General features: G+C 44.1%; 1 protein-coding gene across 1 annotated transcript; it reads left to right on the top strand.

The window, feature by feature from the left end:
• The first annotated feature begins 13,043 nt into the window (after positions 1-13,043).
• Positions 13,044-14,165, top strand: LOC129869455 (heparan sulfate glucosamine 3-O-sulfotransferase 3B1-like). Its single transcript, XM_055943890.1, has one exon. It carries the CDS (start codon positions 13,426-13,428, stop codon positions 14,029-14,031), a length of 606 nt encoding a protein of 201 aa, XP_055799865.1. The 5' UTR covers positions 13,044-13,425; the 3' UTR covers positions 14,032-14,165.

The following is a 14,165-nucleotide window of genomic DNA, read 5'->3' as shown; positions in this document are numbered from 1 at the left end:
GTATGGTTAGTTAGTTAGTAGTATTGGGTAATACAGGTATGGTTAGTTAGTCAGCAGTATTGAGTAATGTTAGTCAGTAGTATTGAGTAATGTTAGTCAGCAGTATTGAGTAATGTTAGTCAGTAGTATTGAGTAATGTTAGTCAGTAGTACTGAGTAATGTTAGTTGGTAGTATTGAGTAATGTTAGTCAGCAGTATTGAGTAATGTTAGTCAGTAGTATTGAGTAATGTTAGTCGGTAGTACTGAGTAATGTTAGCCGGTAGTATTGAGTAATGTTAGTCTGTAGTATTGAGTAATGTTAGTCAGTAGTATTGAGTAATGTTAGTCAGTAGTATTGAGTAATGTTAGTCAGTAGTACTGAGTAATGTTAGTCAGTAGTACTGAGTAATGTTAGTCAGTAGTACTGAGTAATGCTAGTCAGTAGTATTGAGTAATGCTAGTCAGTAGTATTGAGTAATGTTAATCAGTAGTACTGAGTAATGTTAGTCAGTAGTATTGAGTAATGTTAGTCAGTAGTAGTGAGTAATGTTAGTCAGTAGTACCGAGTAATGTTAGTCAGTAGTACCAAGTAATGTTAGTCAGTAGTATTGAGTAATGCTAGTCAGTAGTATTGAGTAATGTTAGTTAGTAGTATTGAGTAATGTTAGTCGGTAGTACTGAGTAATGTTAGTCAGTAGTATTGGGCAATGTTAGTCAGTAGTATTGAGTAATGCTAGTCAGTAGTACTGAGTAATGTTAGTCAGTAGTACCGAGTAATGCTAATCAGTAGTATTGAGTAATGTTAGTCAGTAGTATTGAGTAATGTTAGTCGGTAGTATTGAGTAATGTTAATCAGTAGTATTGAGTAATGTTAGTCAGTAGTATTGAGTAATGTTAGTAAGCAGCATTGAGTAATGTTAGTCAGTAGTATTGAGTAATGTTATTAAGCAGTATTGAGTAATGTTAGTCGGTAGTATTGAGTAATGTTATTAAGCAGTATTGAGTAATGTTAGTCGGTAGTATTGGGTAATGTTAGTCGGTAGTATTGAGTAATGTTAGTCAGTAGTATTGAGTAATGTTAGTCAGTAGTATTGAGTAATGTTAGTCAGTAGTATTGAGTAATGTTCGTCAGTAGTATTGAGTAATGTTAGTCAGTAGTACTGAGTAATGTTAGTCAGTAGTACTGAGGCTTGGTGTCACTATCACACGGTTCTTGAGTCCATTGCTCAACTTGAGGTTAGCGACCGTTCATGCTTTGAGATGGACGATACCAAAACTGTTAACTAATGGGGGTTGTATCGTATCTTAGCAGATATATTATCACAAGGAATTGGTAATGTCTTTGATGTTGCCACTCTCAGCACCACCAATATATCTACTGTCCACATAGCAGAACAATTTCACAGACATGTATCATACTGTGGATATGACAACTTATCCTGTTCTTCTGCTGTTACATTTGCTCGTATTGAATAAAAATAGCTAAAAAGCAAACAGGCCAACTTCAATCCAGACAAACTAGAAGAGATTTAAGTGCAATCCCCAATTAGATCATGTGTTTACATACCCTGGATGTGTTCTGAAGTCTCAAATTGTCACGCCCCGACCTTAGAGTCTTTTTATTTCTCTATTTGGTTAGGTCAGGGTGTGATTTGGGTGGGCATTCTAGTTTTTCTATTTCTTTGTTGGTCGGGTAGGGTTCCCAATCAGAGGCAGCTGTCTATCGTTATCTCTGATTGGGAATCATACTTAGGCAGCCTGTTTTTCCACCCTAGTTTGTGGGATGTTGTTTTTGCACAGTAGCTGTGTAGCGCTGCAGAACTTTACGTTCGTTTTTTTCCCCTTTTGTTGTTTTTGGTGCTCATTCTAATAAAGTACGATGAACACTTTCCACGCTGCTCTTTGGTCTCATTCCGACGACGGACGTATTACAAATAGCACGCTATTCCCTATATAGTGCACTACTTTTGACCAGAGCTCTTATGGGTAGTAGTGCACAACTTTTGACCAATATTGCCATTTGGTGCGCAGCCTCAGTTTTAGGAGAGTCTGTGGAGTGACTCAGTTGTAAAGCCCAGCTCATTGGCTATCTAGCTAGCTTTGTTTGACCCCGATTGGTGCTTATTTGACAAAGATGCAGTCGATCAAATAAAGACAGGCCGCGTCATCGGCTTGCCATGAAGGCGTCGCTCTCTGACCAAATTTGGTGACCTATAGGATATACTACACCCCTAATGATATAGTGAAGTCTGGTTACGTTCTAGGATCTCTGAGGAATACATAGCAACGTGAAACAACGTTTAGGGTTAGATTTTCACAGATTCCTTTCTTTGCAAATTGAACGAGTGGAAATACAAAATCAATTGTGCATGCTATATAGACCTTTTTAGGATATGAAAAATGATTTTATCTAACAAAACAACACTTCATGTTATCTCTGGGACCCTTTGGATGATAAATCAGAGCAAGATTTCAGAATGTAAGTACACATTTCACCTTCAGAGGTGAATTTATCAAACCTATCGCGGTGAAAAAAGTGTTTAGGTGATTAAGGAGCTCTCCTCAAACAATAGCATGGCATTTTTTTTGCAGTAATAGCTACTGTAAATTGGACAGGGCAGTTATATTAACAAGAATTTAAGCTTTCAGCCGATATAATACACTTATATGTACCGACATCTGTTGTTTCTCTAAAATCTGCGATGGTGACATAAGGTGCTGCATGATTTACAACTGTCCCGTTAAGCGGGACGCCGATCCCTAAGAAGTTGTGTTTATTGTTGATTTTACATTGTTTATTTCACCTTTGTTCATTATCTATTACACTTGCTATGGCAATGTTAACATATGTTTCCCATGACAATAAAGACCTTTGAGAGAGAGAGAGAGAGAGAGAGAGAGAGAGAGAGAGAGAGAGAGAGAGAGAGAGAGAGAGAGAGAGAGAGAGAGAGAGAGAGAGAGAGAGAGAGAGAGAGAGAGAGAGAGAGAGAGAGAGAGAGAGAGAGAGAGAGAGAGAGGAGAGAGAGAGAGAGAGAGAGAGAGAGAGAGGAGAGAGAGAGGAGAGAGAGAGAGAGAGAGAGAGAGAGAGAGAGAGAGAGAGAGAGATATAAGTAGAGAGTAGGAGAGAGAGAGAGACTTAGGAGGACTTAAAGCATGCCGAGCAGTGTCTTGATCTGCTGTTGTGGCGTGTCTTATAGCCCTGTCATCACTGTGAGGGCTTAGCGTTTATACACTTTGTTTCTAGTGCGTGTCTGTGAGTATGTATTTATGTATGTGTGTGTGTGTGTGTGTGTGTGTGTGTGTGTGGGTGTGTGTGTGTCGGTCATCACTGCAGGTCTTAGCGTGTCTACGTCCTGATGGTGTGTCGTGTGTATTTCTCATTGAGTTGTTTTGGTTTGTAGGAAGTGTTTTGGATGTGAAAGATGAGGTCATTAACCAGTCCTCTTGAACTGTCTCATCGTCTGAGATCTCCTATGTCCTCAGTCTGTGTGTGTCTTCTTGTGTGTGTTTGTGTGTGTTTTGTGTGTGTGTGTGTGTGTGTCTTCTTGTGTGTGTGGTTGTGTGTGTGTGTGTGTGTGTGTGTGTGTGTGTGTGTGTGTGTGTGTGTGTGTGTGTGTGTCTTCTTATGTGTTTTGTGTGTGTGTGTCTGTCTTCTTGTCTGTGTGTGTGTGTGTGTGTGTGTGTGTGTGTGTGTGTGTGTGTGTGTGTGTGTGTGTGTGTGTGTGTGTGTGTGTGTGTGTGTGTGTGTGTGTGTGTGTGTGTGTGTGTGTGTGTGTGTGTGTGTGTGTGTGTGTGTGCGTGTGTGCGTGCGTGTGAGTGTGTGTGTCTGTGTATTTTTAATGAGAAAAGGTATGATGTTAATAGAGAATGACTGAATGAAGCACCTCAATAGGAATTGCCGTGTTTACCCTGTCATTAATACATCTGTAACCCTGTGTTAACCCCCTGTCATTAATACATCTGTAACCCTGTGTTAACCCCCTGTCATTAATACATCTGTAACCCTGTGTTAACCCCCTGTCATTAATACATCTGTAACCCTATTTACCCTGTCATTAATACATCTGTAACCCTGTAGTAACCCTCTGTCATTAATACATCTGTAACCCTGTGTTAACCCCCTGTCATTAATACATCTGTAACCCTGTGGTAACCCTCTGTCATTAATACATCTGTAACCCTGTGGTAACCCCCTGTCATTAATACATCTGTAACCCTGTGGTAACCCTCTGTCATTAATACATCTGTAACCCTCTGCCATTAATACATCTGTAACCCTGTGGTAACCCTCTGTCATTAATACATCTGTAACCCTGTGGTAACCCTCTGTCATTAATACATCTGTAACCCTGTGGTAACCCCCTGTCATTAATACATCTGTAACCCTGTGGTAACCCCCTGTCATTAATACATCTGTAACCCTGTGGTAACCCTCTGTCATTAATACATCTATAAACCCTCTGCCATTAATACATCTGTAACCCTGTGGTAACCCTCTGTCATTAATACATCTGTAACCCTGTGGTAACCCTCTGTCATTAATACATCTGTAACCCTGTGGTAACCCTCTGTCATTAATACATCTGTAACCCTCTGCCATTAATACATCTGTAACCCTGTGGTAACCCTCTGTCATTAATACATCTGTAACCCTGTGGTAACCCTCTGTCATTAATACATCTGTAACCCTGTGGTAACCCTCTGTCATTAATACATCTGTAACCCTGTGGTAATCCTCTGTCATTAATACATCTGTAACCCTGTTTACCCTGTCATTAATACATCTGTAACCCTGTGGTAACCCTCTGCCATTAATACATCTGTAACCCTGTGGTAACCCTCTGCCATTAATACATCTGTAACCCTGTGGTAACCCCATGTCATTAATACATCTATAACCCTGTGGTAACCCTCTGTCATTAATACATCTGTAACCCTGTGGTAACCCTCTGTCATTAATACATCTGTAACCCTGTGGTAATCCTCTGTCATTAATACATCTGTAACCCTGTTTACCCTGTCATTAATACATCTGTAACCCTGTGGTAACCCTCTGCCATTAATACATCTGTAACCCTGTGGTAACCCCATGTCATTAATACATCTATAACCCTGTGGTAACACTCTGTCATTAATACATCTGTAACCCTATTTACCCTGCCATTAATACATCTGTAACCCTGTGGTAACCCTCTGTCATTAATGCATCTGTAACCCTGTGGTAAACCTCTGTCATTAATACATCTGTAACCCTGTGGTAAACCTCTGTCATTAATGCATCTGTAACCCTGTGGTAAACCTCTGTCATTAATGCATCTGTAACCACGTGGTAACCCTCTGTCATTAATAGATCTGTAACCCTGTGGTAACCCTCTGTCATTAATACATCTGTAACCCTGTGGTAACCCCATGTCATTAATACATCTATAACCCTGTGGTAACACTCTGTCATTAATACATCTGTAACCCTATTTACCCTGCCATTAATACATCTGTAACCCTGTGGTAACCCTCTGTCATTAATGCATCTGTAACCCTGTGGTAAACCTCTGTCATTAATACATCTGTAACCCTGTGGTAAACCTCTGTCATTAATGCATCTGTAACCCTGTGGTAAACCTCTGTCATTAATGCATCTGTAACCACGTGGTAACCCTCTGTCATTAATAGATCTGTAACCCTGTGGTAACCCTCTGTCATTAATACATCTGTAACCCTGTGGTAACCCTCTGTCATTAATACATCTGTAACCACGTGGTAACCCTCTGCCATTAATACATCTGTAACCCTGTTTACCCTGCCATTAATACATCTGTAACCCTGTGGTAACCCTCTGTCATTAATGCATCTGTAACCCTGTGGTAAACCTCTGTCATTAATACATCTGTAACCCTGTGGTAAACCTCTGTCATTAATGCATCTGTAACCCTGTGGTAAACCTCTGTCATTAATGCATCTGTAACCACGTGGTAACCCTCTGTCATTAATAGATCTGTAACCCTGTGGTAACCCTCTGTCATTAATACATCTGTAACCCTGTGGTAACCCCCTGTCATTAATACATATGTAACCCTGTTTACCCTGTCATTAATACATCTGTAACCCTGTGGTAACCCTCTGTCATTAATACATCTGTAACCACGTGGTAACCCTCTGCCATTAATACATCTGTAACCCTGTGGTAACCCTCTGTCATTAATGCATCTGTAACCCTGTGGTAACCCTCTGCCATTAATACATCTGTAACCCTGTTTACCCTGTCATTAATACATCTGTTACCACGTGGTAACCCTCTGTCATTTGAACACTGTGGGAAAGCCTGTCAAAGTCCTGTGAGGTGGTGAAATCTGCACTCTGCCACAATAATGTGTTTCCAGGATGAGGTGATAAGAAAGGCCAGATGGTTCGTCAGTCGCAGCATCGCTATATTTAGAGGAAGACCAAGAACACTTTGTGGTTGTATGCTTTTCCCCTTAACAGTTTTTACCAACTTTTAACACACATTTTCTGAAACTACATCTCAGATACTCAAAACTCTAAACACAAAACTGTTAGCCAATTTCTCCAAACACCACAGACATCTTGCAAAATGAAACACAGTAATCAAAATCATGTACAGTACTCCCTGCTTACTAATGAGACGCACACATCAAATGGTTCTAACTTAGTGACAACCCAGATCCCACTGATGGGACGTATTCAAAATACTACTATTAGAACCTATTTCAGTGTGAAGACTTTTGTACTTATACTGGATATTGTTTGTGTACTCAAACAAGAAAGGAACACATTTACATTTTAGTCATTTAGCAGACGCTCTTATCCAGAGCGACTTACAGTAGAGTGCATACATTTTATTACATTTTACATACTGAGACAAGGATATCCCTACCGGCCAAACCCTCCCTAACCCGGACGACGCTATGCCAATTGTGCGTCGCCCCACGGACCTCCCGGTTGCGGCCGGCTGCGACAGAGCCTGGGCGCGAACCCAGAGACTCTGGTGGCGCAGCTAGCACTGCGATGCAGTGCGCTAGACCACTGCGCCACCCGGGAGGCCACAAATGTAAAAATGTCTGTTTTATATTTCAACATGACTCAGTACATGTCAAGCAGCATACTGTAAGCACACATACAGTAAAAATGCAGCCATACAGTAAATATATTTTGCATATGTAAAGGAAGAAAAATAGTCCTATGAAGAAACTGTCAAATATAAATTATAAGTCAAGAAATAAATCCTCCATTGAGAAAACAAAATCAGTCATGTCTGTTGTCTTGGTCCGGCCACAGATTTTCATCAACATCACAGTATTTTCCTTGGCCAGACAGCAGGGGAATGTCTTCTGGCATGACGCTTCCACCCCTGACAGGACTCTGGTGGAAGGTCTTCTGGCATGACGCTTCCACCCCTGACGGGACTCTGGTGGAAGGTCTTCTGGCATGACACATCCACCCCTGACAGGACTCTGGTGGAAGGTCTTCTGGCATGACGCTTCCACCCCTGACAGGACTCTGGTGGAATGTCTTCTGGCATGACACATCCACCCCTGACAGGACTCTGGTGGAAGGTCTTCTGGCATGACACATCCACCCCTGACAGGACTCTGGTGGAAGGTCTTCTGGCATGACACATCCACCCCTGACAGGACTCTGGTGGAATGTCTTCTGGCATGACACATCCACCCCTGACAGGACTCTGGTGGAAGGTCTTCTGGCATGACACATCCACCCCTGACAGGACTCTGGTGGAAGGTCTTCTGGCATGACACATCCACCCCTGACAGGACTCTGGTGGAATGTCTTCTGGCATGACACATCCACCCCTGACAGGACTCTGGTGGAAGGTCTTCTGGCATGACACATCCACCCCTGACAGGACTCTGGTGGAAGGTCTTCTGGCATGACACATCCACCCCTGACAGGACTCTGGTGGAAGGTCTTCTGGCATGACACATCCACCCCTGACAGGACTCTGGTGGAATGTCAACACAGGTCTCCTCCATTGTCTGGAGAAGGACCATACGTTCATGGGGTTTGTGATCATACACCTTCCACCGCCATGCTGAAAACAACTCCTCAATGGGTTGAGAAATGGGGAATATGGTGGGAGATAGAGAAGTGTAAACCTGGGATGGTCATGGAACCAGTTGCGGACCTGAGCAGCGCGATGGAAACTCCCGTTGTCCCAAATTAGAACCTACATTTCCTGCTCAGGATCACCTGGCCCTCTCTGCTCTGGCTGAAAAAGATTGTATTGTAAGTTGTTCAGGAAATTAAGAAGATGGGCTGTGTTGTACGGTCCAAGGGTGGCATGGCGGTGGAGGACTCCATTGTGGCTCATAGCTGCGCATATGGTGACATTTCCCCCCGCGCTGGCCGGGTACCTCAATGATGGCGCATTGACCAATGATGTTCCTTCCCCTCCTCCTCGTCTTCGCTAAATTGAATTTTAAAATGTCCCACAGTCTTATGGTATTATTTTAATCTACCATTTGCACAATGGCAGCCTCCTGTTGGTCTGTGAACAGACGTGTTCTACCACCACGTTGTCACGCCCTGACCATAGAGAGCTGTTTATTCTCTATGTGGGTTGGGGCGTGATAGTGACTAGGGTGGGTCATCTAGGTGATTAGTGATTTAATTTGGCCTGGTATGGTTCCCAATCAGAGACAGCTGTTTATCGTTGTCTCTGATTGGGGATCATATTTAGGCAGTCATTTCCCCTTTGTGCTCTGTGGGATCTTGTCTATGTCTAGTTGCCTGCGAGCACTACATAGCTTCACGTTTCGTTGCTTTTTGTTATTTCTGTTTGAGTTTCATCGGAATAAAACATGTGTAACTCTATGCTGTGCCTCGGTCTACTTCCATCAACGAGCGTGACACATGTGATTGTCGTCTTTCAGTTCTACAAACACAAAATAGCATCCAGTACAGTAAACACCACAGTAATACAGTATACAAGATAAACATGTTACCAAGTAGTATAGCTCCCAATTTCATACATACAGTAATACATGAAACATGTACTTTGTTTCCCCTTCCAGTATGTATTGGAATCTACCGTCTTTACTGTGCTTTATGTTGTACTACTGTCAAGTAGTAAAAGCAGCAGATTATTTTTTTATTTTATTTTATATTTTACCGTTATTTTACCAGGTAAGTTGACTGAGAACACGTTCTCATTTGCAGCAACGACCTGGGGAATAGTTACAGGGGAGAGGAGGGGGATGAATGAGCCAATTGTAAACTGGGGATTATTAGGTGACCATGATGGTTTGAGGGCCAGATTGGGAATTTAGATAGGTCCAATGTCTGCAGTACAAACCTCTTCTCATTGTGGAACGTCTGGAGGATGGATGCTACGGTGAAGTGGCTCAGATTGGGCTGCACTCTCTGCCCAGACTCTCTCAAAGTCAAACCATGGTTGACCACATGGTCCACCACAGTCGCCCGAATTTCATCAGAGATTTCTCTCCTTGTTCTTGGTCTTCCTTCCCCTCTACCGGTACCCCCACCTCCACCTCTACCTCCACCGGTACCCCACCCCCACCTCCACCTCTCCTTCTACCTCTACCTCCACCTCTACCTCCACCGGTACCCCACCCCCACCTCTCCTTCTACCTCTACCTCCACCTCCACCTCTACCTCCACCGGTACCCCACCCCCACCTCCACCTCTCCTTCTACCTCTACCTCCACCTCCACCTCTACCTCCACCGGTACCCCACCCCCACCTCCACCTCTCCTTCTACCTCTACCTCCACCTCTACCTCTACCTCCACCGGTACCCCACCCCCACCTCCACCTCTCCTTCTACCTCTACCTCCCACTCCACCTCTACCTCTACCTCCACCTCCACCTCTACCTCTACCTCTACCTCTAACTCTACCTCCACCTCTACCTCTACCTCTACCTCTACCTCCACCTCTACCTCTACCTCCACCGGTACCCCACCCCCACCTCTACCTCTACCTCCACCTCCACCTCCACCTCTACCTCTAACTCCACCTCTACCTCTACCTCTACCTCTACCCCTACCTCTACCTCTACCTCTACCTCTACCTCCTCCTCCACCTCTACCTCTACCTCTACCTCTACCTCCACCTCCACCTCCACCTCTACCTCTACCTCCACCTCTACCTCCACCTCCACCTCTACCTCTACCTCTACCTCTAACTCCACCTCTACCTCTAACTCTACCTCCACCTCTACCCCTACCTCCACCTCTACCTCTACCTCTACCTCCACCTCTACCTCCACCTCCATCGGTACCCCACCTCCACCGGTACCCCACCCCCACCTCTACCTCTACCTCCACCTCTACCTCTACCTCCACCTCCACCTCCACCTCCACCTCTACCTCTACCTCTACCTCTACCTCTACCTCCACCTCCACCGGTACCCCACCTCCACCTCCACCTCTACCTCCACCTCTACCTCTACCTCCACCTCCACTGGTACCCCACCTCCACCTCTACCTCTACCTCCACCTCCACTGGTACCCCACCTCCACCTCTACCTCCACCTCCACCGGTACCCCACCTCCACCGGTACCCCACCCCCACCTCTACCTCTACCTCTACCTCTACCTCTACCTCTACCTCTACCTCTACCTCCACCTCCACCGGTACCCCACCTCCACCGGTACCCCACCCCCACCTCTCCTTCTACCTCTACCTCTACCTCCATCTCCACTGGTACCCCACCCCCACCTCTCCTTCTACCTCTACCTCTACCTCCACCTCCACTGGTACCCCCACCTCCACCTCTACTTCTACCTCTACCTGTCTCTGACAAGTTTGCTTCCATTGTTCTCAAAACACAGGAGCGCTCACCTTTATCCATTCCAAAGGTCTGACTGCAAAGTGAACATTTACGTAATGTTGAAGAGTGTTGCTTTTCATTTACACACATAATTTTAGTTGTGAAGGTTTTGCCAAATGTTTGTTATAGAATTGCAATCTGAGTGTAAAGCGCAACATGCCAGTAGTATTGCAGATTGGCTGTATGGTTCTGCTAAATAAATTACATGTTTGTGTCATTGTGCCTCATGGGCCAGATGTATTGTGTAAACAATTGGGAAAAACTGTAAACATGCAATAATGTAACCTCATACAATTCCCTCAAAAACAAATGTTCCACTTCTCTGTTCATACCGATGAGGTCTTGAGATGATCATTCATGCACTTGTAGTTTATGAGTTGATGAGTTGTTCTTGTGATGGTGACTGATATGAGCACGTGAGAGAAGAGAGGAAGTAGGACTCCAGGACTCCTTTAATGTGTCCAGTTACTGTAATCTGATGGAAGATGTGAAGAACCAGGACTCATTTAATGTGTCCACTTACTGTAATCTGATGGAAGAAGTGAATGACCAGGACTCTTTTAATGTGTCCACTTACTGTAATCTGATGGAAGATGTGAAACACCAGGACTCCTTTAATGTGTCCATTTACTGTAATCTGATGGAAGATGTGAAAGACCAGGACTCCTTTAATGTGTCCATTTACTGTAATCTGATGGAAGATGTGAAGGACCAGGACTCCTTTAATGTGCCCATTTACTGTAATATGATTGAAGATGTGAAGAACCAGGACTCATTTAATGTGTCCCTTACTGTAATCTGATGGAAGATGTGAAAAACCAGGACTCATGTAATGTGTCCACTTACTGTAATCTGAAGATGTAAAGGACTACAACTCCTTAACCCAGGAATTGTGGGCCATTATCAAACGTACACCATTTAACTGTCTGACTCCTGCTTTATAACAGTCAAAGTCATCTCCAGTAGGCCTGCTGAGAAAACTGTTTCCGACTTTCTGAAGAAAATGGTTTTCCTGTTGGAACATGCCTGGGTGTATGGATTCAGATAAACACAGAGCACACACACACACACACACGCACGCACGCACGCACGCACGCACGCACGCACGCACGCACACACACACACACACACACACACACACACACACACACACACACACACACACACACACACACACACACACACACACAAGCCCTCCCCATATCTAGCCTGGTGTGTGAGTGTGTGTGATGAGATAAGGGGATTACAGTGTCAGTGTGGTGGTTCTGAGACTGACTGGCATGGCACAAGCTCTTCAGTAATCCTCATAATCCATCTGAACACAATTGCTGCCCCCTGACCTTCCCTGGCCCACACACACAAGAAGGGGTACACACACACAAGAAGAGATACACACACACACACACACACACACACACACACACACACAAGAAGAGGTACACACACACACACACACACACACACACACAAACAGACAGACTCACTTGCACACACACCACTTGTAGCCTATACTTGTTATACTGTACATTACACGCGCATCTTGACTACCGGCTGGCAGGAGGGTACAGAAACCGCCTTAAGTCGAATAGTTACAACCCGTGACACCCTGCCGCTGTTGCGCAGTGAAAGAATGCAACTTTACAAACTAGCCATTCACCCTGGAACCGCAGGAGATTCAGGACATCTGCCCGCGTCGTGCCACGTCCTTTCAGAACGTCGTGCTGATCTCTCCGCATAAGAGTATTGTCTTGTCTGGTCAGGCAGAAAAGCACTTGTTCTAGCGGTAGACATTCTGATGCTAATTCCAACGGCAGTAAACAGATGTTGTGTTGACGCTTCCATGTTATCCATATGTTTGGGGTGTATAAAAGGATGTTTAAAACGCTATCATAATATTTGCTTTTGCATTTCAACGGGTTGGATAGAGGATTCGGCTACTTCGTCAATAGGCAGACTTCAGTGACATAAGTGAATTTCCATCAACAATTCCAGTCTGTTAAAGTAAAGTAAAGAAATAACAATTGAAATGTAGATTTTTAAAATGATTTTATGTTAAAAAAAAGTCTATCATATTTTTAAGTTTTTAACATTAAGCACTTATAACACAGTTATAATCAGCCTACATTATAAGGTGACTATGACGCACGTAGCCATGATGTGTGAAGGGTTTATTGGCCTATAACTCCTCATTGGAAATAAAGCAACAGATAATTATCTCTCACTATAGTCTTCTAGGATTGGTCGGCTCTACTGTCAATCATACGCCCCAAGCCTAAACGGGATGAATGGGATGTAGCCTACTCATCTATTCGCCGTAGTGCGCTCCCTCTCGCTCACACGCCTGTTGGCCAAGTGATGGGAAACAACCGAATTTCTTTTTACGCACAGGGCGCGGACACACCTGACCCGAGTATCTTTTCGTTTCGTTTGGAATTCCCTATGAATGGAGCTGGAAATGAGATGCATTCATCACTAAATAATAAGAAGTCCATTATAAACAACGTATAGGCAAGTTGTGGAATTATGTCAATTTCAGCAGGATTTTTGCAGTGGAAGAGGAGCGAATAACTTTAGCCAATATGCGTTTTTGGATTATGACTCGTCTCGCCCGACTGTCCTATGGAATATAGCCCAATATATCAGAACCTGCATGTTGTCTCGTCATCCCCCGGGAAGAATAAAATATTTGTTTTCTGCATCATGTTGTTCCTGTGGGTGTATATGCTATATTGCTGCGTCGGATACTGTTCACCCATGCCAAGTCTGATGGTCAGTACAGCCAGCAGTAAACATTCACAACATCTCGAACAAGTTGACCCTAACAGAACTCAAACCCGACTCCAAAACGAAGGGGACTTGGAATCCGAACACCAAGAAGATCCGCTAGATTCTTTAGATCCGTTATTCGGCGCATCATCCAGGGACTTGTTAAATCATGAGAATGATTTGGACAGCAGAGGAGGGGAGGACTGGGATGAGATTCGAAGCGAGCAGAGGACGTTGGATAATAATGTCGTGTCAAGTCTCTTCAACGAGTCAGGGCCGGTGGAGAGTAAGAAGTTGCCCCAGGCGATTATCATCGGCGTGAAGAAGGGAGGCACACGGGCGCTGCTGGAGTTCCTCCGGGTTCATCCCGACATCAGAGCTGTTGGGGCCGAGCCGCACTTCTTTGATCGGAACTATGACAAGGGACTGGAGTGGTACAGGTACATTTCATACACTTAATAACGTTAACTGATTAGAATAGAAACGAATTATGTATATACTACTAAAATAATTCATAATTTGCCATTTAATTGAGCCCATCTATTTAATGTAATTTAGTTTGTATCCATCTTCATTTGTAGGCTACTATTCCG

This window comes from Salvelinus fontinalis, chromosome 2 (genome assembly GCF_029448725.1).
Source record: "Salvelinus fontinalis isolate EN_2023a chromosome 2, ASM2944872v1, whole genome shotgun sequence".
In the NCBI taxonomy this organism is placed as follows: Eukaryota; Metazoa; Chordata; class Actinopteri; order Salmoniformes; family Salmonidae; genus Salvelinus; species Salvelinus fontinalis.
This window is presented reverse-complemented; position numbering and strand designations above follow the sequence as displayed.

What these genes read in the sequence shown, in the direction of transcription:
- LOC129869455 (XM_055943890.1), top strand. Translation starts at nt 13,426, where the DNA reads ATGGAATATAGCCCAATATATCAGAACCTGCATGTTGTCTCGTCATCC.